The sequence below is a fragment of the Conger conger genome, chromosome 10 (genome assembly GCF_963514075.1).
Source record: "Conger conger chromosome 10, fConCon1.1, whole genome shotgun sequence".
NCBI lineage: Eukaryota > Metazoa > Chordata > Actinopteri > Anguilliformes > Congridae > Conger > Conger conger.
In genome coordinates this window covers 20,270,352-20,297,142 of record NC_083769.1, presented here as the reverse complement: position 1 = coordinate 20,297,142, position 26,791 = coordinate 20,270,352, and the positions used below count along the sequence as shown (strand labels likewise).

Here is a 26,791-nt window from a genome sequence, read left to right as displayed (position 1 = left end):
TCACTCACTACGGTGGCTGTTATTCCAAAGTGGCATTTATTAATGTCCTAATATTGAAGACTGTATTTTCCCAATACAAGTTCATCAACAAAATTTTTAAAGAACTATTTACTGTCTCTACAAACAAACGCTCATTACACGTGATGACTTCACCACCCACTTTTAAGCTGACTGAAAGTTTTGGTGAGATAGGTAGGGGACAGTCGCTTCTTCCTGGAACATTCATCTGTCACCGTAACCATCACCAACTGTGGGCCGAGTGGGCTCCGGGCCAAACATCAAACGCTCTTCATGGTCGGCCGAAACCGGGAAATGAAAATTGAAATAAAACACAAAAATGTACTGGACGGAACAAGAAAAAAAAAAAAGAAAAGAAGAAAAACAACAAAACAAGCATTTCCCATTAGCTGTTTTCCATAATGAGCAGAAGGGCCTTATGGCACACAATTTCCAAAACAGATCTGATAAAAGGATGTAGCCTAACAACTGTGGAGCATGGAACCATGGGATAGCCCGATCAAATTTTGTCCGAAACTTTTTACGGAGCAACTAAGGAGTGTAACGCCACAGGCCCTCTGACCTGTCCTCATACATAACGGCTAATCCCCGAACCCTCCCCCCAAAAAAACAGAACATTTGGGGTGTCTGTCAGCACTCTAGCTCAGAGTTGTGATCTGTGACGCTGACTTAGAGGTGTTTGGCGTGAAGCGCAAATCCAGGATCCACGGGACAAAAGCTCAGGCTCTGAATTGTAGACCAGACAGCGATTAAAAAGGTAACTGACAACTCAACTGACATTCAATGCTGGACAAGATCAACATGTGTCACTATTTACTTCAGGAGCAGCCAGGAGTCCCTCCTCATTTCATCCTGTACAGCTACACAAATCTCCTCCCACTGAAGAACGCAACACAACCACTAATACACTCAGTAAGATTATTTATGTTATTGTACAATATGCATTTATAATAATAATCATAATAAGATGTACAGTATTTGAATGGTCTGGTTCGGCATGGTCTGCGCTGCGCACTCTTGTCGGCCATCTTTTCTGTCCAGCGAGAAATCCACAAATACAGAGGGCGGAGCCAAGAGGCTGAAGGCGGGGAGTAGAGAGGGTTGGGGGAGCGGTGGTTGAAGTGCAGGGGTATGGTTTTTCAGTCTTGCAGATAAGCACTTTCAGTCTACGTGTGTATGCGTGTATGTGTGTGTATATACCTGTGTATGTGTGTGTATGCATGTGTACACGTGCGTATGCTTGTGTGTGTGTGTGTATATGTGTGTGTGCGCGTGCTTGTTTGCAGTTGAGAGGTGGGAAGGAGGGAAAGGATGAAGGAAGGATGAACAAATTAAAGAAGGAGAAGAGGAAGAAGGAACAGGAGGAATAAGAGGAGGAGATCAGTTGCTGTAGATCTGTCCCTCTGGGGGCTGGGGTAGCTTCATGTTCTCCTTGCACATCATCAGCCGCCGGAGCTCCTGCAGGACCACGCGGATGCTGTATGAATTCTGCCACTTGCCCAGCGTAGAAACCACCCGTGTGTCCACCTGCGAGGAGCCAGAGCCGTTATCACACACACCACATTCCCACCATTTATACTAGTCCTATGAGGACCTAGTCACACACCATTTATACAGGCCCTATGAGCACCCAATCACACACCATTTATACAGGTCTTACGAGGACCCAATCACACACACCATTTATCCAGGTCTTACGAGGACCCAATCACACACACCATGTTAACAGCCCCTACGAGGTCCACTTTAACAACTTTATTGGGGGACCAAACCACACAATGTTTATAGGCTTTAAGAACACCTAATCACTCCACATTTGCAGGCTATATTCCCAAAATTCAACAACCCATTAAGCCTGCAAGCAAGATCACAATGGCTGAACTAGTAAAAGCAAAAGAAAAATAATAAAATGACCCAGAATAAAAATGCCATCCCAGGAGCAGTTCTTTCACACCCAATGGAAATCCCAACCATTTTGAGTAGCACGCAGATTCTGATCAATAATTTGTTGTCCAATCTAGATGGCCTAAAGCTGAACCTGCCTAAAACCAAATGCTTTTCATTCCCTCCATGTCCTCATCACTGCCTCTCCCTCGGTCCCCCAGCCTGTCCAGCTTAACAAATGCAGCACAGAATGCACTGAACTAGCCTTGGGGCGACATGGCTCAGGCAGTAAGAGCAGTCGTCTGGCAGTCGGAAGGTTGCCGGTTCGATCCCCCCGCCCGGGCTTTGTGCAAGACACCTAACCCCCAAATGCTCCTGACGAGCTGGTCGGCGCCTTCCATGGCAGCCAATGGCTGTCGGTGTGTGAGTGTATGTATGAATGGGTGAATGAGAAGCATCAATTGTACAGCACTTTGGATAAAGGCGCTATATAAACGCCAACCATTTAGCCTAGAATCTTCTCAACTGTGCTATGACATACACTCCTCCACATCTCATGTCACTGGCTGCCTGTTACTGCTCACATCAAGTTTAAAACCATGGCACTAGCCTACAGGGCAGTTAATAGAAAAGCTCCATTTAATCTTCAAACCCTACACCCCAGACAGAACTCTGTGACCTTGGGGCAAATGGCCTTCCCTTCCATACTTGCGCCTCCCAGTCACAATGCCTGTCTGGACCAGCCTCCCAATGGCGAAACAAACTTCCCATGGTGATCAGGCATGTGTGTCATGAACGGGATTTGCACTCACAAATCGGAATATCTTGTTGCACAGGAATGCATCGCTTGCGAATCACAAATAAAACTGCATTGAGAAACAACCACTTGCACAACCAATTTTTCCCTCGCAAATAGGCCATTTCCACAGGTTGTGCAGAACGGAGGCAGGAAGAATCTTATGTGGCCCTTTAGATAACTACAGAGATAATGAGTTGCTCGAGCGATAAAGATTACCATGGTATTACATATTACACTTACGTGACGTTCTTCAATAAGATTCTAGTCTGTCACTAACAGGTGCATGGCCCTACCAGAATCACTTCCTTTATAGGCTACTTAAAGGTCCCATATTGCACACATTTCCAGCGTCTTATTTTAGGTTCTGGAGGACGTTAGCGTGGTTTTAAGTGCTCAGTGCGTTTTTTGCCCTCAACAGCACCCTGAGGGCAGACGGCCGTGTTTTGCTTGATGATATCACTAAAGTGCTCCCATGGACCTATTTCAGTTAAAATTGCCTTTCCCCAAACCCCCTAGACTGAGACTTGAAAAATATTATTTAAAATATATAATTATATTTTAAAAGAGAGCGAAACATGAAGAATTGGAACAGGTGAGCCTTGAACCCTGGTCTCCTGCATGTGAGACAATCGCACTAACCACAACACTAAATCTACTGGGCGCAGAAATATCCTTTTCACTGTACAAGGCTGCTCTCTTTTCAAATATGTTTTTTTCCCACTGATTGATTAGCAAACATGCAGATGCAAGATTACAATGCGAGATTACCCTTTTAACATGACCGTCTCCCACACAGGGTGCTGTTGAGGGCAAGAAACTAGCTAACCGTACCAAACAAGCTAGTACCAAAAACTATCCAGTCTTACGTGACCATTCTCCAGTGCCCTGTGACCTTTACCAAGATCAGAATGTTATGCAGTGATATCACTGGCTGGCTAGATCCAAACAAACTGAATTCCGTCTGTGCCGAGCACTTGCTGAAGCAAAAGAGCACATCGTAGTAAAATCATAACTTCACGTCCAAACAGCTTCATCCACAATATGGAAAAGCACATCAAATTTATCTTTAAGGTTCGTTTTACGTATTTTATGAAATTAAATGGGCTCATTTTAAGTAAGCTATAGCCTACCTAAAGTATTTCCTGGAATATGTATACTATACGTATTCTTTAAGTTTTGAATTTATTGCGAAGAAGTTAAATACTTAAGTATTTAAGTATTTAAAAACTGTGGTGCAAGTTTACATCGAGAAAGTAAAGTGTAATTGCACTTTAAGTACATTACCTGGAATTTAGTTGGGGGAAAAGGGCACTGAAGACACTTTAAAAAACATATTTTTGTAAGGGTTTTTGGGATTTTTAACTGGCAGGAATGGGAGTCTCCTTGTGTCCTGTAACTGTTCAGCCTTTCTGTAATATTATTACAATTTACAGGCATATTAAAGGGCCTGGCATAAATAGTAGCCGGTAACCCTATTGCAACATGGCCATATTTGTGAACGTGGAATTTAAGACAGACCTTAGATTACTTGCCTGATCTAATATTTGTAGAGACAAAAAAACCTGTCTTAACCTAACCAAAAATGATTTGGTCTTATTTTGTGCAACAGATGTATGGATGACCTAATGACTGGCAGCCCACAGCGGCAACTCACCACGCCATTGGAGTTGTGCACACCATTCAAGTTGATCTTGGTCACAAATCGGACAAAGGGGGCTGTCTCTGGGTATCTGGGCCCACACTCCACCTTCAGGCTGTACATCCGGTTTTCATAGATTGTCTGCAAACAGAAAAAAAGGTGTTTAGACCTGGATGTCAAACTGGATTCTTGGGAGCAGCCGTGTTTGTTTGTCTTCCTTCCAGCTGAAGCCCCTGGATCTGACTGGTCCAATTGGACGCTTTTTCCTATGCATTCACAGCTGTGCATTCCACAAAACAGGCACAAAGAAAGGACTTCCTCGAACTATGCCAAAAATGCAATTGTTGGATCTGATGAGTCATTAACGGCAATGCTAGGAATGTCTAAATGGGTGAATGATTAAGCAAAGAAGGTAATGGAGCAAAATTCAGTTGACACACATGCCCTTCTAGGCATACGATCGAACAACCCAGATCAGCACAGTATTACTACTAACATATCTGTGAAACAGGCAAAGCCTGAGAGTAGATATTTCAGTATTCACAAGAATCCATATTCTGCACGTAAAATGCTCTGCACTTCACACTTCACTAATAATTGAGGGCCATTATTCAACAGTGGAATGGTACTTAGAAATGGACAACAAAATTAATATTAAATACTAGGGTCAAGAGTTTATGCAAGGACTTTTTGCTGGCAAATGAGACAAATTCCAGCCATATCAATGTATACCCACCAGGCAGGGGCACATGCAACAATATTATCCTGCATTTATGGACTTTAAAAACTATTTGAAAACAAAATGGATAGAAATGATGTGCACACATTGCACATCACAATGAAATGAATAGTGAGCACCATAATAAATTGGACAGTGACAAATGTATTGGTATTTTGGTTCTGCACTCCAGCACTTTGAGTTTGAAAGGATACAATGAGGTTGAGGTGCAGACTGTCAGCTTTAATTTGAGTGTATTAGATGAACCGTTTAGAAATGACAGCACCTTTTGCACATGAACACCCATTTTAAGGTACTACAAGTATTTGTTGAATTGTCTTCACAGATGCGTTTCATTGTCATTGTATCCTTTCAAACTCAAAGAGCTAGAGTACAGAACCATAATAACAAAAAAAGAATTATAGTGCAATAGAGCTCAATAACGTTTCAGACAGACATTGTTTGGCAGATTTTTCCTTCCTCTTAGTTTTTTAACCAATTACCTTAACCTTTACCATCAAGGGATGGCTCATTTTTTCTCCAGTCTCAGCTACATGAACAAACCATGAAACTCATTTCAATGTATTGAGTATGTGAACTACGAAGACATTCCCAAAAAAGAAACAAAACGTAGGTACATTTCTTGTACTTTATAACACATATAATGTGTTCCAAGGCTTTTTATTCATGCTTCGGTCACACCATGGTCCTCGCAGGAGAAACCAATAAAAACATCATACATCCCAGAAAACATAAAATATTTGTATAATTTTAGGCAGACACAAATTGGAAAACAAAACTGTGCCAAGCATGAAACTATTTATCTAAAACAAACTATATACAACAAGATTTACTATATGCAAATATACGCAATAGTATATATACGCAATATATATTCCAAAAACTTTCCTCTACCCCTCAAACTTCCTTCTCTACAGGGGAAAAATTACAGAATTCTTGTAGCTGGACAGGCCATATTCTCAATAGTATATCTCCAGCTCTGATTGCCTTATAACCGTGATAACTGTCGACATAAGCAATGAGGAACAGTTTTTCAACGGAAGCCTCTGACACGCAGCATTGTTATCCACCAGAGAAAGGAAGCAGAGCTTAGTGTTAGATTTATGGTAAATACCACCCCTCTTTAAATGCAGAAATCTCAGGCTTTTATTACTTGAAAGACTGTCGCTCTGCAAAAATCTTAGCTTTTAAACACATTGAAAATATATTTCAAAATGTTTTATTGACGTTTGATCAGGAGTACTTTATTTGCTGTCGCCAGCCTGGTTGGTCTCAGAGAGTTAAGAGTATTTTTAGACACTTGGGCTTCACCATGGAGAAAAAAAGAGCACTTTTCATACATAGCCCCAATTTCAGGGTACCATAACATTTGGGACGTATTACTGTTATGTAAATGAAAGCAGCCATGCTTAGTACTTTCACATATCTTTTGCATGCAATGACTGCTTGAAACCATTCATCCAGACAGCACCAGGTGTTGAGTATCTTCTCTGGCAATGCTCTGATAGGCCTGTATGGCAGCCATCTTCAGCTCCTGTTTGTTTCAGGAACCAGTTGCCTTAAGTTCATTCTCCAGCATATGAAATGCATGTTCAATTCAAATTAGATCAGGCGATTGGCTTGGCCAGTCAAGAATTTTCCAGTTCTTGGATTTCAAAAAGTATGTTTGGGATCATTCTCTTGCTGTAGGATGAAGTGCCATCCAATCACAAGACCTTTTTCCAGAACTCTGCAGGCTCTTCTAGGTACTTCTTAGAAAACAGCAAAGCTGTTTTTGCAGCTTACTAGTGGGCTTGCATCTTCCCACGTAGTCTCTATAGTTCTGTTTATGAAGTAATGACTGACACATGCACACACCTGCCTCCTGAAGAATGATGGACAGGTGTCTGCAGGGGCTACAACAGCTGTGTATAAGAACTAAGCCAAGTTGTCACGCATATTTTACTATAAGGTAGAATTGCTTGAAACCTCATCTTCGCCAATGTTATGAGTATAACTGGGTTGAAAATATAACACCTTAGTTTGGTTTTCATAGCCTATGGGGAAAATGAGATTTGAGGTGCACAGGATGAAACATTGCTTGCTGCAGTTCCGTACCACATCATGGCGTAAGTCAACATTGACAGAAGTTTGTGCAAGTGCACATCACTTGACGAAGAGCTGCCACCCTACTAAGTTGTGCGTTCAGGACACATGGTGCCACCAAGTTCAGTAACTGCCTAGTTGTAAACAAACTAGTAAGCAATGCGAGCCTTACGTTTCAACTTAAGAGGGAACTTACGAAAAGCTGGTTCAACCCTGCTCTTTACTCTTAATAATGTTGTCTTTGTTTTTTTCTTCAGCCTCTTAAAGGTTCTGTGACTTTTATTGGAAGAACTCTGATCCTTGAGTTGACAAACGCAAATAATTGACTCCAATGGCAATCAAAAGCCTAGAATCAAGACTAGACACTGAAAGCTCACTTATTCCTATATTAATGAAGCAACTGAATACATCTGACTAATCAGAAAAAAATGTGATGCCGTCCTGAAACTGGGATGGGGGGCTATGCGTAAAAAGTGAAGGGTACAGAACCGAATCAAGAAAAAACAAAAACGCTGTATATTTATATTTCTCTTTTGCGTCTGTACCATTTGATGTCTTTGGAAACATTTTCTCAACAAAAGCAGCTGTCAAAATCTTGCTGAATTTATTTACTGAAACACATTTTCTTCTAAGTCAAGAGGAATCATCTCATACTGAATAAAGATATTACAAAAGATTTGTCCTGATTTGGCCAGTTGATGGTGCATTCATTGGCTTTGTCTGCAGTGCAGAGCAAAGCCTAGAACAAGACAAATAATTCAGATGATATCAAGCTCATCTTTAGCCCCATTCAAGTTCAAGTTTTGACAAATGGTAAAATAATACTTGGGCTTTGATTGCAACAACAAACAAATTGGTTGTTGGCTATGTAATTTCACCATTTTGGAATTTCCACTTCAAAATGTCACTTCAATGGACATGCAAAATTATAAAAACGAATATTTTCATTGACCCATCTACTGTTCATTCAGTGATATGGGTTAAATATATACAGTGGGCTCAAGAATTATTGGCACCCTTATTATTATGCACAAAATAAAACAGTTAATGTCATAAGCTTTATTGAGTGTAAAGCAGTGTGCTTTATTAATGATTCGATGGAATCAACCAAAATCTTACATTTCTTAAATGAAAAATGTATTTCCGAAAAAATACGTTCCACAAATATTGGCACAATATGTGATAAGGTAAGAGAACGCATCTGCGATTTTTCACAATTCCTCCATCCAGAACATTCCAGAATCCTTGAGATTCCCTTTCAGTTCAGTTCAGGTTTTTCATAGGGTTTAAGTCTAGAGAATGAGATGGCCATTGCAGAACATGTTTATTGTTTTTACTTAAAATTCTGTGTGGATTTTGATGCTTAAGTCATTGTGCTTAGAGTCATTGTCCTGCTGAACAATCTACCTACAACCAATTCTCAGCTTCCGGGCAGAGGCAACCAGGTGTTCTGACAAGATTTCCTGGTACTTTGTAGAATTAATTGTGCTATTGATCTTAAATAGTGCCCCTGGGCCACTGGCAGTAAAACACCAGACATCAATGACCCACCTCCATGTTTGACTGTAGGCATGAGGTGCTTCCCGATGTATGCATTCTATTTTGCAGCCAAACTGGTCTATGGTGCGTATGGCCAAAACATTTGGCCTCATCTGACCATAGCACTCTTCCAGTCATAGTTGCAATGAGGTTTGGCAAACTCAAGATGCTTGGTTTTGTTTATTGTGCTCAGTAAGGGCTGTCTTCATGCCACCCTTTCCAAGGAGTTTGTTGGTATGGAGGTGCCATTTTCTGTTAGTTTTTTTGTTGTTGTTTTAGGTTGACTTGGCAACCCCAATACACAACCAATCTTATTCCCAAAACACAAACCAATTCTTAATCTGGGATCTTTGGGTTATTTATGACCTCCCTCACCATCTTCCTCACTGTCCATGGGGACAATATGAACTAGCATACTCTTCCTGGTACCCTTTAACCCAGGGCGGCCTGTAGCATAGTGGTTAAGGTACATGACTGGGGCACGCAAGGTCAGTGGTTCGATCCCCGGTGTAGCCAGAATAAGATCCGCACAGCCAAGGCCCTTGCATTGCTCCAGGGGAGGATTGTCTCCTGCTTAGTCTAATCAACTGTACGTAGCTCTGGATAAGAGCGTCTGCCAAATTCCATTAATGTAATGTGATGTTTTTTTTGTACCCATTACCCAACTTGTGATGGTCAATTACCATCTGTGTCGTCTAAATTGACAGTTCTTTTACTTTTGACTTGACCTTGCTGATGGTTGACAAAGGGACGCTTGTAACCTCATTTTTATACTCAACTGAAACAGGTGATGGAATGACACAATATAGTTCATTTAGGCTGAGATTAACTCAATGAAGTAGAACTGTATTGACAATTTCACATTGTTTGATTTTATTTACAGTAATTGTTTGGGGTGCCAATCATTTTGGCACCTGTGGTTTTCAGTAGAAGGTAAGATCACTATATAAAACACATGAGAGTAAATGTATTGCAATGAAAGTGATGCATAGCTTTGAGTAAGAAAGGGTTTTCTAAAACCTGCATTGCTGGGGTGGACCCATTGAATATTAGCAAAATATCAGCAGGGGAATGGGGTTATGGGCTCTGCGGTTGGAGGGCTCTGGTCCGCAGCACTCACCCTGGGGGGGCCAATGATCATTCCTCTCCAGCGTGTAAGGCTCATGTCCTCGTCATCCTCCAGTCCCCAGCTGACCGTTCCATCTCCCACTCCTTTCTGCCCTTCCTCCAGCTCGTCCAGCAGCCGGAAGTTACGAGGAACTGTCACGCCTGGGCAGGCGGGAGAGAGATGCACCAATCACAAACTTTCTTTACAAGCCAAATGTTTTCCTTCCCACCCGGCTGGGTTTTTATTGTTTTAAATCTTGCATGCTTTTTTGGGATTCAGGCCTGGTTTTTGCCCAATTTTCCTTCTGTTACTCTGTAAAGCATCTGTGACAGTTATCTGTAAAAAGCACTATACAAATAAATAAATAAATTTGATTTGATTTGATTCTTAGGCCAAGGTAGGTAGCGCATGTTTTGGCAGGATTGCCGTCCCTCACCGGTACAACCGCTCTCCAGCACTAAAGCCCCAACATCCCTGGCTATGACAACCAACCTTACTGATGCAACCAGTTTCTGCAGACTGACCACGCTCAACTTGTCTTGCTGCCCTGCCACTCTCCGAAATGGTCACTGGACTCCTGTGTAGACTAGCCACAGTGAATCCCATCCAATGCTTACGCACTGGCAGCGATTAGTTCTATCAAACTGTACTGCTGTGGCCTTCGAACAAATCTTTATTAATGAAATTTGTCACAGAAATGAGTAGTAAAAAAGGGTATAAAAACAAGTTGTATAGTACCTATATCGTGTCAGACAGAATCGGGGGGCAAGCTCTGTACAGGTGAAAAGGATGCAGCCATTTTCTGCCGCTATGCTGCTGGCATAAGCACTGGAGGCTCTTTTGTTGAAATGCAGATGAATTATTTTGCAAAATGCTATTAAGTTAAGCTTGGTGATCATTCAGCAGAAATGTTTTAGAGCATGACAAATAAATAATTGGATGAGCTGTTTCTTTGCTCTGCGCACTCGCCCCCATTTCTTTCCCCTTAAATTTACTGGGGATCCATGCTTGAAATCCTAAAAATGTGAAAAAAAAGGCTTTGAATCACTAAGGTATTTCAATGGGAATTTTGGTCCAATGAATGAATGAATTTCTTCAAGCGGAGAGCAAGCACCCAAAAATGAATTCATAAAAATCAGTAAATGGTTTGACGAAGAATACGACCCTCTGACTGCAAACACATCGACAGAACTCACCACATGGCCTGTTTGGTTTCGATTACAAAAAGTATATTTGTCGTTAACAAAATAAAACAGCAAAATGGTTGAGAGTTCATACTGAAAGTGATAACACAATATACTGTAGAAAAGCAACGTTTGTAAAATGGCTTGCATTGTTACACATCCGACGTTACAGAGTAAGCGCGTGCAAACACAAGTTTGGACCAAAATGTAAAATCGGCCGTGATAATATCTTAGGGCATCAGGTAGTTAGGGTCGTGTTTTAATTGGTTCTGATAACTGAAGCTAAATAATATTTCCAATAACATTTCAATGTGATCACAGATTGTGAATGATTCGATAAAAATGAGAAGCACACTATGGCTACACAAAGTCACTGGTGCAGGAAACGAGTCTGACAGAAACCACTTCCTATGCATGTACCGTTAGCAAACGAGAGCTACAGTGCCTGGTAGCTAGTTAGCCATATCCTACGTTTAATTAAAATCAAAATCTGATAGGAGTTAGCTAGCATGCAGACGCAATACAACAATATCACCAACGATACACCACATATGCAATTCAACAATTTACGAGCTAGCTAAATAATTAGCTAGATTCTTATTATAGCTAGACTACAACGTTGAGGAAGAGCTGGATATCACTTGGTTAACAGATGAAATAAGGTTCTCTGTGCATTAATAGCGTCACCCTCTAAGACCTTAATATTGTCGGAACATGGTTTTGCTAGGCCACGATGAGTGGCTAAAATCAGAGATGATCTGAAGATAACGGTAGCCATAGGCGGATTATTTACCATCATCTACCGTTAGCCTTTCGCAGATCTGCAGTTAGAGCTAGCTACCATTCGACTACGATAGATTAACTAGCCTAAAATTAACTGGCAAGTCAATTATCACTGACAAATAACCATAACCATATGGTCCCTTAATAACCATAGACAGTCACAAGTACCCACTCCAGGCAGAAGATGCATCTGCACGAATTACCGGAATGCAAACGATTTTAGCCAGACAAGAGCATAGCTAGCATGTTGGCTCGGTTTCGCTGGCTAACAATGCACCCGAATGACGCGGCACTTGAGAGTAAGCTAGCGACGTACAGTGGTAGCTAGGTAGCTATATAGCTAACTAATTAGCAACTATATTCTTCTGTAACTGTTTAATTGAAAAGGACAGTATTGATTTGTTTTGTCAGCTAATTTAATTTCGCAATAACCGGCGCTTTTGGTTGAATAGGTTTCTTTATACATAGCTACTCTAAGAGTGAACCTCGGTGAACAAAAGCCCACTTAGCCCTTGCCTTGCTAACAGGCTTGCTGATATTGTAAGGCTAAGCCAGCGCCGCAAAATAAAACAAATAGCTAGCTAGCTAGCTAGCTCCACACCCAGAATCTCCACGGCACGATTCAGACTACCTACAATATAAGTCAACAATCAGCGTTCTTTGTTAAAATACATTGCATTAGCAAATAGTACGAATTCAAATGGATTAATAATAAACCTAGCTATTTATCCGATTGTGAAATTCATTTACCTGATCCGGCGGCGACCGCCATCTTGTCGCTGTAAAGCGGGAACGCGCACGTTACCGTTCCCTGTTGCAGCCGTGCATGAGCTTAAGCGCAACAAGAAAGTAAAAGTTTAGAGAGAAACTTTAATGTAATGGCGCTGTTCATGTTACAGAATTACCATATTTATACGACGTGTGCTATTTGTTTACTGGTAAAGTACTCAGTCCATATGAAGAATGTCCCAGTCTAAGTGAAACCCATGTCACCCTATGTTATCATGAATTACCTCACACGTATATTTTCAACTCACTTTCTGCTTCTGCTTTCTTTATCGGTGATCGTTTTACTGTTCCTTGTTGTCAGCAGTTTTTTGTGTGTGTGCTGCTGTACATGTCCAATATGATATCGGTTTTGAAAAAGACCACGCATCTGCGTTTACTGGTGCAGAAAGCACGTCAGTATCACATCAATAGTTACGTCAGTACAAATAATAATGCAGTGATGTTTTTATGGTAGTCTGAAGTACATGGGAAAACAAGAAGCGGGAAAACAGTGTAAGGACACATGGCATGTTCCAATGCAAACCCTGTAGTAATGGAAAGTAGGTGTCAGATTGTCAGCCTCTGACTCTCTTTGGATAACACCTCTTACATGGTGTGCACGATGTTGAGTTTCAGCCTGGTACATATCAAGGCACCTCACAAGACATTGCTACAGTTTAATTGAACAAGCTCATTGAGCCTAGTGGTTTTTCGCACACAGACAGATGCACCAACAATCAGATGCGCAGAAAAGGAAAAGGATTAAATTCTTGGTATAGAAAATTCAAACAATGAAGTCATCTTATTCCATATTTGTTTATTTAGTTTCCTTATAAATATAATGTAATATGTATATACATTGTAACATTACAGTCTCCCCAAGAGAAGACAACAAAAAGGCATCAAGGCATTGTTTCTAATATTTACAAAAGTTAATCACACCAAAATTACTTCACCAACAGAACCACCAACTTACTTTAGATTAAATGAAAAGCTTCAAATCATGGATTTTAAATCTTAAAACATGTTGGGTTCAGTGCAAAAACTGAATTGAGCATAAAACAAATCAAACAAGCACATCCTATGAAATTTAAAATATAAATTTGTTCATTACATTTATAAATATGTTAAGGCCAATTTAATTATCAAATTATTTTTATTTTTGCTTTTGGATAAATGGCTGTGAAATGCCAGTTCCTATAATACATCTTAACCATTCTTAAGCAAACCCAAATGGACATATTCTCACACGAGAGACAGGCTATAATGAAAAGAATGACAATTTCCAAAACATGACTGTTTGCTTTGGTTTTGTGAAAAAAAAAAAAAAAAGATTCCACTCTCAGGGAACATTTACCTCTCAATTAATGGCTATCATTCCAAGCCACTTTGAACTTCCCAACAAACATGAGAAATATACTGTCTCCCAAAACAGTAGTGGATAGTGGATAGTCTTAAACCCCTGGTCTATTATTAACTACGTACATTTAGACAAATGCTATTATATACCTTCTGTGGTCCTTGACAACTGCATCATAGTAGTCAGAGCACAAGTTCCTCCCATAATAAAGTTGTCCCTGTTCAGTATTAAAAACAAAACTATTTGAAGCAGCTCTCACTGAAAAAGGACAATGTAGGCCTACAATATAGTACAAAACAAATCTATTGTTTACAATATATACCAATCAAGTGAATGAACAACATATGCTGATTATACTATCCAATTGGTTTCAAATGTGCACACTGCATTTCAAAAGGATGGAAGGATGTGACATCCTCATCACCTGGGCCCAGTATTTAAAAACTTTTTTGGATAGGATTTCAGTAATCGGATAGGATTAAAACTCAAAAATGGGCATTTCAAAATTACAAGCTGTGATCTTGATTCTAAAAATTGGGATAATGATTTTGAATCCTACCCAGAATCTAGATCAAATGCTTTTTTGGGGGGTATTTCAAAATTCCAAGGTGGAAATTAGGATAGTTTTGATAGTGAAAATCAGGATAATCTTTATCCCACTGAGAGGGTGGATTCAGGATGGATTCACGGTTGATATTGGGGCATGTGCGACACCTGGCACATCTTTAATAAATTGCTTTATCCAATTATTGCACATTATTGAACACAAACCCTTCCAAAACAATATCCATTCTAAATGGGGAATAATATATTAAAAAGAACAACCCCACAAAATTAAAACTGGTTCTAAAGAAAACTGTTAGCCTTAACATTTGTAAATGTTTTGGGAGGTTATATGAAAATATATTCTGTTTACCTATTCTGGAAGAATTGCCTATGGGTATCTGCTAAAACAAGAATTTAAATTCTTCCTCAGAAAATGGTAGAAAATCCAGATGGACCAGTTGTATGGTTACTGAGCTGTACTGTAGTGAACCTTTATCTTTACTAGGGTCTTTTAATCAGTACAAACATTATGCTCTCAAAACAGTTGTGTTTGGAAGTAATTTTTTAAGATAAAGTTGGAATTATTTTTATTATCCAGTGAGCCATTGCATTCTGAAATTAGGCCGACTGAATGTTTGCCTATGTATTTATGCACTAATGCAAATGAATAATACTAATATGCAAACTGAATCACAGGTTTTCCAACATGTTCACTCACGTATGTTTGTCATGAAATGTTGCTATCCCAGACAAAATTGTCCTTGTGGGGTTTTTTAAATGAGTTTTCAGATAGATTCTGATCCATATGTCACAAGGTCAGGATTAGATCATCTAGATTTGCAGTTTTTGCTGGACAAAATAATGCAACATTTAATGAAGACAAACAGACATGAGTAGACATGTTGGAAACCTGCAAAGCACTTTGCATATTAGTCCTTTTCATCTGAATTAGAACGCACGTTTCTGAATAAAGGAAACATTTGATCACAAAAATAAATAGCGCATTTTGGGATTTAATCCTATCCGATTACTGAAATCCTATCCAAAAACGTTTTGAAATACTGGGCCCTGACAATCAGAGGTCTTTCGTTTCTGATGTTAATTTCAGGAAATATCTGTTTTTGTTCAGTTTGAAGATATTTTTGTGCAACCAAATGCAACTAAAAACCTGCAAGCTCTCCCAACTCACAGTCTTGACAAAATGAAAATTGGTACAAAAGGAATATCAGCCTTTAGCATTCCCATAAGGAGGGCAATGCCACCAGCCTACATGCACTCAATACTTTGTGCTGCAGTATTCTTTAAAAAAAAAAAAACTGCATACAAACGCAACAACTTTGGAACAAGACTCCTTGGTGCACATGATTACAAAAAGCCATTTGCTGTCAACTGGAGTCATTTTCAATTACTATAGAAGCTCTAAAATGGTCTGCTGTTTACCTTACAATGTGCATTAAACATGGTAACTTCGATTTATGAAAGAAAGAAAAGGGTTATTATAACTGAACTATGCAAGTGTTCAGTTGAATGTTCAACTCATAAATTTAATTGCACTCAGAAGCCAAATTGATAATAACCATAGATACCCTTTTAAGCATTTGTTCCATTTGTCTAGTGAACAATGTTTACAATTTACTTGAAATACAATTGAATGAAAAACATATGAAAATCTTAGAGTTATGCTATATAAACATGTGTGCAGTGCATAGTTTCTCTTCTTGCAAAAAATAAATACTTCTTACAAGTCTGAAATCAGAAATAATTCGGAAAGTACGTGTGCTTGTGATCTCATTGCATCTTCATGCATGTGTGTTATGTCCAAAATAGCAAAGCTTGATTTCACAATTTGAGGTACTGCAGTTCTTAAAAATAGTGGATTCTTCAAATGGGCTCATTCCAAATAGCTTATTTTTCCCCACATTTTTCTTTTTCTTGCTCTTTATCTACCCATCCACCCATCATGGGAGAGGCAAAGAAAAGTGGCAAAAAAAATGAATGAAAACGGGGAAGTCAAGAAAACATGAATTAGGCGAATGATAAAGTCTTTGCTCCTTCAAACGTCAGTTGGAAGCCACATCAGTTACAGACATGGCAGATGGGGAGAGGTGCATCCACAGGTCGATCATTTATACATTTTGGGCTTTCCAAACAAATACTTCCGCAAACGATGCGCTGATGTTTTCTTGCTCAAAGGAAAGATTAGGAGTCCCTAACTTCTACTTCTAGCTCCTAGTAGGAATATTTAAGGGGTTGGAAGCAAGTCAGGAGCAAGAAAAATAAGCGATTGGAATGAGCCCAATGTCTTTTTATTGCCTAATTTCTGATGCCTTTCCAGTATAATCTGGTTACTCAATGTAGCGGTTACTAACAAAACTATACTTTACAAAAATGTAATCAAATAATATTTGATTGCATTTTTCAGCTTATTGTGGGAATGTGCTCTTTTGTATTATATGTTCTAATGGACTACATTTATGAACTGACACCTAATTATTTTAAACAGTGTGTCTAGTGTGGCATTATTTTGAAAGAACCTGCATCACATAAAAAGGACTTAAACACCAGAGAAAGCATCTCTTATCTGTAAAATTATCCAAGACTAGGTGGAAAAACTATATGCTAAAATGCTAAAAACAAAGCCATACTAATCCAAGGCAATCAAGGGAAGCTCATACAGTAGGTGGCCTTTAAAGCCATAGCTACCATGGCCCTATTATAAAATAAGCACAGAAGTGTATGCATTCACAAACAGCCAGTTCTTCATTCCCATGGGAACTTGCATAAACACTAATATCTTTTTCTATTCATCGTAGCTGGATAGACTTAGCAATTTCCTGGGGAAAACATGACATCTTTAGGAATGAAAGGCATCCCAAAATCTAGCCAGGAGATCTAGAAAACTAAAGATGCCCAATGTAACAAACCTCTAGCGAAACATCCTTCATATCAACCCCTTGAGAAAAAAATGATATATATAGATAAGAAATCAGCATGTGGACAACTGAGCAATTGGCCGGCAATTCTACAAATGCCACAATGCAGTGTGGCACCATCTAAGCCATACATCTTTTGATGGCAAAGCAATAATATACTTAAGATTATTTTATCAATGCTCTAGTGGGAATTTTTAATCTTGTGATAGCTGACCTGCAATTATATCAAAGTATCCTTATGCTTAAGTTAAAAGATGAGCATGCTTGATACATTCCTTTTCACCATAAATTATTTATTTATTTTCTGATCGGATTTTCTGTCTGTTTGTTGCCTTCAACAAACTGGTGTCTGGGGAAGAAAGAATCTAGGTTGTGAAATGCATTTTTAACAGACACGTTTCTAAAATGAAAAACAGGTTTTGAAATAAGTGATTGAAATAATACTACACTACTGCAGGCATTTTATATCATCAGCTTATTTAGTAAATATACATTCAGTGACCACTTTATTGGGTATTTACAGGTATTAGACTTATTTTTCAGACGTATTAGTGATATGTCTTCTGCTTTCTAAAATTTCCTTCGGGATGAATAAAGTATCTATCTATCTATCTGATGTAGCCCATGCACTTCAAGCTTCAACATGTTGCGTGCTTAGAGATTCTCTTCTGCATACCACTGTTGCAACACATGGTTATTTGTATTATTGTTACCTTCCTATCATTCTCCTCTGACCAGTCATTAACAAGGTGTTTTCACACACAGAACTGCCACTCCAATCTCTGTAAACTCTAGAGACTGTTGTGCGTGAAAATCCCAGGAGATCAGCAGTCTCTGAGGTACCCAAACCACCCCATCTGGCACCAACAATCATTCAATTTCTTCCCCATTCTGATGTTTTGTCAAAACAACAACTGAACCTCTTGTCTGTGTCTGCACACTTTTATGCATGGAGTTGCTGCCACATGATTGGCTGATTAGATATTTGTATTGATAAGCTGGTGTACAGGTCTGCCTCAGTAAGTGGTCACTGTTTGTACTGTAAATAGAGTTTTTGGCAGAAACGTGGTGCAAAAAGGCATTTTAGCTGTAGTCAAGAATTAATAGGCATGGCATCAGCAATGCCAGTCAATCAAGCTCTTTTTAGGTTTCAATTTTAAGACAATGTTCAAAGTTCTATAAAGTAAAATGCAGATTCTATTTAACATCCACAGATATTCAGTCACATGCCGTCTAATTTCTTTAAAGCTGACCTCATTCTGTAGACAAGCACTACTGGTCCTGGGCCTTGCCGTGCCCACCTACATTAGCAGGTGTGTGAATCGCTTGCACACTCATTCTTTGAACCAAAGCTTGACCCAGGCCTCACACGGCTGGTTTCAAGTGCAATGCATCTCTGGAAAGATATAGTGGAATCTGAGGAGGTGCAAAGCTTAAATGAACAACACTGCCTAAATATGCATGTTTAATTTGGAGGTGGGGTTTATAAATATAAGGCAATCCAGTTCCCCCAGATCATAGAGAACCAACAAAGAAAAGGCGCTCTGTAAAGTAAGGTGATTGACTGTCTACTGCATCTGATGTATATAAGGCTGCTTGCACAATGCTGTATAGCATGGGCCCCGCTAGTCCAGATAAGGGCATTGGATGAAGACAGAAGATCTGACCTCCGCTCGCCAAGGCCTCTGAGATAATGGCCCAGAAGATTCCACCAGGCTAGAGGCCCCATCTCGTAAGAGCACAGAGGACGAGGAGGAGACAAATGCAAGTAACAGGTTCCCAATGCTCCAGTCTCAGGGACACTAAATAGCTACGGGGACGCAAAACAAGATCTCTCATCTCGGTCACAGTTTTCTCATTTTCCTCATTTTTCCACAAAATGACACAAGGACTGGTTGGGAAGTCTTTTTGTTCTTCAAGTATTCATTTCAGAAGAACATCTGGCTTTCGTGGAACAGGGGTTCCACACCTGTGGTTGACGGCTTTCTGTTTGGCCACTTGACATCGGCTGAGGGGGTGGGTTGGATGAGTCGGGGCTTGGTGCTTTACAGGGGTTTGATTAAGCTTCTGTGTCATCCAAGCAAAGCACAGCCCTCACCTGCCCCTGTCCTGGGATTTTGAGAGTTTTGTAAACCCCCCCCCCCCGACAAAGGCTACAGTGAAAAGATCTGACTGAACAAACGAAAGATGCAAAACCTCCAACTTAAAGCTGTGCTGTTGCAGATGGGGGGGCTAAGTTAAATCTACGGTCTCTATTGTTAGGAGCTCAATTTATTTCAGGCAACTGGCCAAGAAGGGAACAGCAGAATCTTTTGAGGTGAGAAAGGGGTGTTGCCTTCAGAGGGCCCAGTTACTTCTTTTGGGTCCATTTCATGTCGTCGGACCTGGGCTTCTCCCCGGTCACGCTCTGGATGAGGTCTTCCAGGTAACGCCAGAAGCCAAGCTTCTCCATAGGGTAGTTCAGCCAGCCTGCAAAGGAGCATAGAAGCAGACAGGAGAGCTTGTGATTCGAACTGTGTAAAGGAACTATGAAAACACAATTCTAAATATATGACACCAGCAAGAGGCCTTTTGGCATGAAAAAACTTAAAATAATCAGGGTTCCTACAACGTGCTTAACACAAACATTTAAAGTACTTTTAAAGTACAATTTAAGCCTTCAATGACATCGCCTTCTTATTACTGATATTTTTAAAACTTGACGTATCAGATTTTGTAAACCTTCAGAAAAACAGAATCTACAGCTCTACTCAGTATTCAAGCCTTGAATTTTCTACAGCAAAATTCAAGCACATTTAGACCTTTCAAGGACCCATTTTTACTATTCATCAACTAATTATCATGTTAGATCTTTAAGTTAATCTTTAAGTGTGGACTAATGGGCAGTGCAGGGGGTTGCAGAAATTCCTATGCTTTGGGTTGAAGTGTAGCCAGACCACATGGCCAAGGCGGCTTAGGCTGCATGAGTCTGAACAAAAGCGGTCCTAGTCACATGGTCTACATTGCAAACCCAGGATGTTTAATTCACACTGGGGATATGAAACCCACTCCTGGGAGACCCCTGTGCATTCTGGGTTTCATTCATAGACTGAAGAAAAAAATATGGACAAAGTGACATCACCAATTGAGTTTCCATGGGCTTGTGAAAAGCATTTTTGAAAACATGGAAGTCCCACCAAATGGAGCTGGAGACTGCACACTACAGACAAGGGAGGCCCTTAGATGGTCAAGAAGACTGGGTCCATATTTTCCACTAAGTGCAAGTTACCGTGAAGCAAATGGTCTCCGATTGATCCAAACAATATTTAAATATTGACCAAATGACAAAATAACTTAATTTGGTACAAAAACACCTATTGGGACTACAAAAAATTATGTTCCTTGAGCGACGAATACATTTTACAATAGATTGCACGGCAGTAGATGTAAACGCCTGGTCACGGCCGCCTCCAAACTCCGAAATGTGAGGGGAACTGGCTAAATATCCGATGCCCCTGGTGCAGTAACCCAGACCTGTGGTGATGCAGAAGTAGGTCTCGTGGGGCGACACGTGGTGCACCCGGTGGTGTTTGCGGGGCAGAATGATGTGGTAGTCCTGCAGGAAGGTGACCCAGCGCGGCAGCCCAAAGTAAGTGTGCGACCACTTGTGGATCTGGTTAGTGAGGGTGACGAAGATAGCCAGGGCGAGCACATAGCAGTCCCATGGGTACTTGGAATACAGCTCCGCTGCAGGGAAACAAATGAAATAATGGATGTGTTCAACCTCTAACTATCTGCAATGTGCTAGGTGTTACATTTAGTAAAAGTGGGCAACGTGGCAGAAAATTCATGTCAATGTGACAATGATTTGAGATCAAAAGTTTTTTTTTTTAAATTTAATTCAGAATCGTACCTTGGATTATATAAAACCAGAAAGGTTAACACATCGGAATTCACAATTTTTCTATCGGCTGATGTTTTAACTCCTGAACCAAAGCTAATTTGGTATATATATATATATATGGTATATATATTACCGTATATATTTTTTTTTCATTTTTGTTTATGTTATTGAGAGCAAAAAACAAGTCTTGTTTTTTGCTCTCAATAACATAAACAAAAATGAAAAAAAATATATACGGTATATATTAGTATGAAATATATTTTCTCACACTGTCAAAGTTAGCAAGTGTCAAGTATTTGTTTTTTTATTTAGGGGAAATCTAGTGGTTAACAGGGTGGTGGGAGGAGCCCCCAAATGGAGGATCCTTACCAGGGGACAGGGTGAGGAAGCTGAAGGCCATGTTCGCCAGAGGCACCAGGGTCAGCATGCAGTTGTCCCCATTGGTCTCAATGAAGTCATGCCGGGTGATGGCAGTGGGGTCGATGTGGTGCTCCCGGAAGGGTCGGATGAAGGCCTGGGATGGAGGGGTGGGGGTGAGACACCGGAGGAAGGGTGAGTTCCAGAAGGTACCAGAAAAGGACAGATTAGAAACCAATGGGGTGTTGGGAAAAGAAGACCTCAGGGGGCACAACCATTCCTCCAAAGCAGAGAGGTAGGGCCAAAGGCAAAATTACAGAAAGTCTGAAATGTTCACCCCCCTAGGCTTCCCAAGAATTATTCACAAGTGCTTCACAAGTGAAACCATGTCTGCAATGATTCAGTATAATACTTATTACCATTTTAAGGAAGCAAGGGGTAGTAAAATCTTATGTACCAAAATTGCTGTTTGCAGATTTGGCAACTCGTATTAGCTAAAATCAAAAATGACAAAAAAGGAATACTTGTCTCTGGGTGTCTCTTACACTGATCATAAACAGTTGGTATAAATGTGTCTATGACAACCCACACGTTCTCTTATGACCACAATGAGCTGTAAAACTTTCTGCTAGGATAGATGGCCTACTGACCAAGGGGACCCACCAGGAGCAGAAACATTTCACTTTGAAGTGTGTGGTTTGGAGGCTAAAGAGGCCTTTGCAGTAAACAGGAAAAGACTGTCTATGACAGCACCCACCTTTCCAACAATGGGCAGGTCCACCGACCCCCAGGAGTCGGCCCCCCAATGGACTAACCCAGAGGCGAAATCCGCCGTCAGGATTCCTGTAACTGAGATGGACAAAGACAGACAGTCAGACGGACAGTCATCCAGATAGTCAGTCAGACTGTAAGATTTTGTGGGTTGGGTTTTCATAGTATGTGGGTGTGAGCAGGATGAAGTCATCCAGAAATGTGAAAAGACTTCCGCAAAAACATACATGGTTGTACACATTTTGTTGGGGGAGTGGAGGAGGGCAGTTTGGTTGGTATACTTGGGACAATGGGGAGAGTCCACAAACAATGGTTTCCAGGGCATGAAGTGACAGTTAAGTTAACAGTTACTATGGCTATTAGGACACACCCCCCTTGCTCCGCATACTTCCGCTAGAGTGGAGAAGTGGTAGTGGGGGAGTAGAGTGAAGGAGGGTGGAGTGAAAAGGGATATAAAGGGGGTGTGTCTGCATGCTTACCTACGGCAATCAGAATGTACCACAGGTGACTCAGATGGAAGTTGGCAAGGAGGTGGAAGAAGTTGAAGGCCATGAGAGAGAAGCAGAGGACAACGCTGACCCATTCCTGGAACCTTTTCCCTAGAGGGAGATAATTACTTCAGTTCCATTATTATATAAGCCAGGGATACTCAAATCAGGCCCTGAAGATCATTAGTACTGCTGGTTTTCTCCTGAAAACCCATAATACAATAATGTCACTTTTACTCCCCAGATTACTCTCACCTGGTTAATTAGGTATAAATCGGTCCCTGAGGGGCAGAATGAAAACCAGCAGGACTACGAGGGTCACATTTGAGTATTCCTGATAAGAACGTTTATACACAACAAGTCCCTACAACTCAGGCCTGGAGTACCTCTGTGTATGCTGGGTTTTGTTCCAACCACAACTGCAATCCAGGAATCTTTTGTTAATTTGGTGCTTTTCATGTTTAGAGCAATTCACTACCCGCTTAAAGCACATTTTAGCACATTTTATAAGCTATGCATACCATAAAGAATAAAATCCCACATTTATATTGTGCATATTGTCCTAGATTGCAAACGGTGCATACATTTGGCTGAAAAATGTAATACATGGTAAATGATTTGACTGATAAAATTAAAGACTAAGGTGAATCACTAAGCTCCTAATTGGTGAAAGTGTGGACACCTGGCCACCAAAACTAACCATTTGGAAGATAACGAAAAACTCAAAGGCAAAGCAAATAAGGCAAACCTGCATTGTGTTGATACAATTAAATGACATGGTAATGTTATTCTTCATGCCATTGCAAAGCTATTTCTGTCATAATGTGGTTTAAGGTAAACAATCTCTCTAAAAATGAAAAGGACCTAATGAAGAAAGATTAACAGCTTGTCAAAACAAAAACCAGCATAACCAGGGGTAGTCCAGGACCGAGTTTGGAAAGCACTGTCCTACAGGGACTCTCTCTCTCTCTCTCTCTCTCTCTCTCTCTCACACACACACACACACACACACACAAGCATATTGCAGATCATCTGATCAAATGTAAGCCTGAGAACATGATGATGTTACTTAAGGAGCCGCGTTTGCGGAGGGCTTGACTGAAATCTATTCTGTTTTTATAATCTGCCATTCAAAACAAAGCCTAATCACTTAATGTTCCGATGGGCTCTCCAGTGACTCATGCAGCCAGAGAGAAAACCAAGTGCCTCTCCTTCTGTCAGTATAACATTCCTACAAAAAAAAAACCAGGTCAAAAATCCCACCGTGAGACAAAGCAAAGGATGGCCAGTGTGAGGAAGTATGATATTTTTATAATGCGCCAATCATGTTGAAATGTTAGAAAAAGTATCCTCTTGTGTGAGTTTCACAGATACCCTCTTGTGCCAATTGCTCACAGTTCCATCCAAGCATGTATCACAGGGGTTTACAACTATAGCCCTTGCAGTTGCTACACTAGAAAATGGCTACGATTAAGCTGGATGTACACTCAGTGATCACTTTATTAGGTAGACCTGTACACCAGCTTGTAAAGGCAAATATTTAATCAGCCAATCAGGTGGCAGCAACTGAATCATCTTTGACTGTGGAATGATTGTTTGTGCCAGACAGGGTGGTTTGAGTATCTTATCTTCCTGACCAGTCTGGCCCTTCTCCTCTGACCTCTCTCATTAACAATGCATTTCTGCCCACAGAACTGCTGCTCACTGGATGTTTTTGGCTTTTTGCACCATTCTCTGCAAACTCTAGAGACTCTAGAGACTGGAAATCTCATGAGATCAGCAGTTACAGAAATGTGCAAACCAGCTCGTCTGGCACCAAAAATCATGCATAAATCACTGAGATCACATGTTTTCCCCATTCTGATGGTTTATGTGAACATTAACTAAAGCTCCTGACTCATATCTGCATGATTATATACATTGCACTGCTGCCACACGATTGGCTGAATAAGTAGCTGTACAGTTGTTCCTAATAAAAGTGCAGAATGAGTAGTGATATGGTGAGAAAAATAAATAATAAAATTGTGGGGGAAACATCACTTCTGTGTTTCCTGTGGTTACAAAAACTGCAGAATAATCTTCAACCATTGGTGTATCATTAGAAATGCTTAAAGTAGGTCATCACATGCATGAGAAAAATACATCTGTACATTTAAACACACTTTCCATAACCCAGTTAAGCAGAGACCTAGATACATGCACAGTGCTAATTATGGAGTCCATTGCATAACTTTTTTTTTTAATTCCATATTTGGGAACATATGAGGTTTTTAAGAAGCTGTGTCTAACAAAACATTAAATGATTTGTGGTTTTGGAAATTAGGGGAACCATCAGGTGTTGTGTACATTGGCTTTGACAGATAATTTATTTATTATGGAATTCTGGAATAAATGTCTACAAAACCATTTTCCAAAGTACTATATGTGGATATACTGTGTCTGTGACAAAGCCAGCACAGATAGCTTGGCTTGTTATGATTTCCTATCTCATATATCATAATGGCCAATATTTTAGCAAAACATGAAAATAAGCCAATATTCCTTGTAGAGACAATATAATAAGTAATAAAAAACTGTTATGGACATCTGCCATTCTTCTACCTTCATACCAATCCCCTACACAACTATGAATTAGTTAACTATGCACAGTTCTGTCTAGTTATGCAAGTAGAAACATTTACTTGCATTTAAACACTTACATCCTTCAAGACTAGAAAGAAGGGAGCAATGTTTCAGCAAGCAAAAAGATTTATTACGTCGCATGAAGATTAGTAAAAGTATATACCAATGTGGTCACTTGTAATAAACACAACTGTAACGCTACTTTGCTAGCATAACAACTTACCTAGCTAGCAAGACGCTCTCTTTTAGGTTAGCCAAAAAGCTAGTGCCACAACTTAGCGAGCCTGCTATCATCGGAATTTGGCTAACTAGTGTCAGATTGGAAGTACAGAGTCACAATGATCTAGCTAGCTAGTTGATGGCAGTAATTATGTCAAAGGCAAGACACCAATACACGGAAACAAGGTTAATAACGTAATTTGCTTGATAACAAACCGCAGGGTCTACATTACCGAACACATGTAGCCTACTTATATCATGGTACCACGTATAGTAAGCCAGGACTTGCATGGATCAATGATAAAGCTGTCAAATAATGGGCAAGCACTCATAAACCAGTTAGTGCAAATCCAGGTTAGCCTGTATCTTACTGGTGACGTCCGCAAAATTCCAATAATGAGTTTGACAGCAAACGTTTGCTTTCTATCTCACCTGGTGAATATAAATTGGCAAGTTCCCGAGCACCTGCGTGTTGGGGCCCCCCCCGAAGCGCCCCGATACCTGGCACCGGTGGTTCAGGGTCTTTCTTAATGCCATGCCAACCCCGGACATCGTTCTCCACTACCGCCATGTTCTGGTACAGATCCATCCCCCGCCCGTCCAGGGATCCAACAGGAGCGTCAAACTCTCAACCAAATAACCACGCCTTCGTTCGTCCATCCACTCATCTTTACTCTATCGCCCTCGCAGCAAGCTCGCTACTGAATTCGGCCAATGAGTGATGCGCGGGGCGTGCTTTGCACAACAGCGCAACCATTCTGGTAGCGACGAGAAAGTGCACATTTCCTGACCCCACCCTTTACTGTCCAATCAGAGGTGAAAAATGCAGAACGCTCGTGAACATACGCAACAAATCTCGTAACAATCCGGACAATCGGGAACAGAACCCGGCAGTTTTAAAGAGAATGCTAAATGTTACATTCGTGATTTTTTTTTGTAGTTTTACCTAACACACCACGTCGCAGTTTTATCGACGTTTATGAGGCAGACTCTTTTAACCCCCTCGATTTAGCTGAATATAATAAATACTGCCTACGGAAATGTGTACATGTAGGAGAAAAAAAAC

At 40.4% G+C, this 26,791-nt stretch overlaps 1 protein-coding gene across 2 annotated transcripts; it reads right to left on the bottom strand.

The window, feature by feature from the left end:
* Window positions 1–17: 17 nt before the first annotated feature.
* Window positions 18–26,321, bottom strand: peds1 (plasmanylethanolamine desaturase 1). Of its 2 annotated transcripts, XM_061256730.1 has the most exons (8): window positions 26,158–26,321; window positions 22,876–22,995; window positions 22,383–22,474; window positions 21,638–21,782; window positions 20,899–21,111; window positions 9,824–9,972; window positions 4,356–4,481; window positions 18–1,545 (listed from the first exon to the last, which is right to left on the bottom strand). In XM_061256730.1, exons 1-8 carry the CDS (start codon window positions 26,312–26,314, stop codon window positions 1,399–1,401), a joined length of 1,149 nt encoding a protein of 382 aa, XP_061112714.1. In that variant the 5' UTR covers window positions 26,315–26,321; the 3' UTR covers window positions 18–1,398. The 2 variants fall into 2 exon arrangements, with proteins under 2 accessions (XP_061112714.1, XP_061112713.1); XM_061256729.1 differs by lacking the exons at window positions 20,899–21,111; window positions 21,638–21,782; window positions 22,383–22,474; window positions 22,876–22,995; window positions 26,158–26,321 and adding an exon at window positions 12,529–12,680.
* Window positions 26,322–26,791: the final 470 nt, after the last annotated feature.

Bases quoted from the DNA above. Each gene is read 5' to 3' on its own strand.
- peds1 (XM_061256730.1), bottom strand. From the start codon at position 26,314: ATGGATCTGTACCAGAACATGGCGGTAGTGGAGAACGATGTCCGGGGT. The intron at 22,996-26,157 runs GTGAGATAGAAA...ATCTCCCTCTAG, and splicing joins TGCCAATTTATATTCACCAG to GGAAAAGGTTCCAGGAATGG. The intron at 4,482-9,823 runs GTGAGTGCTGCG...TTCTGTTTGCAG, and splicing joins TGATCATTGGCCCCCCCAGG to ACAATCTATGAAAACCGGAT.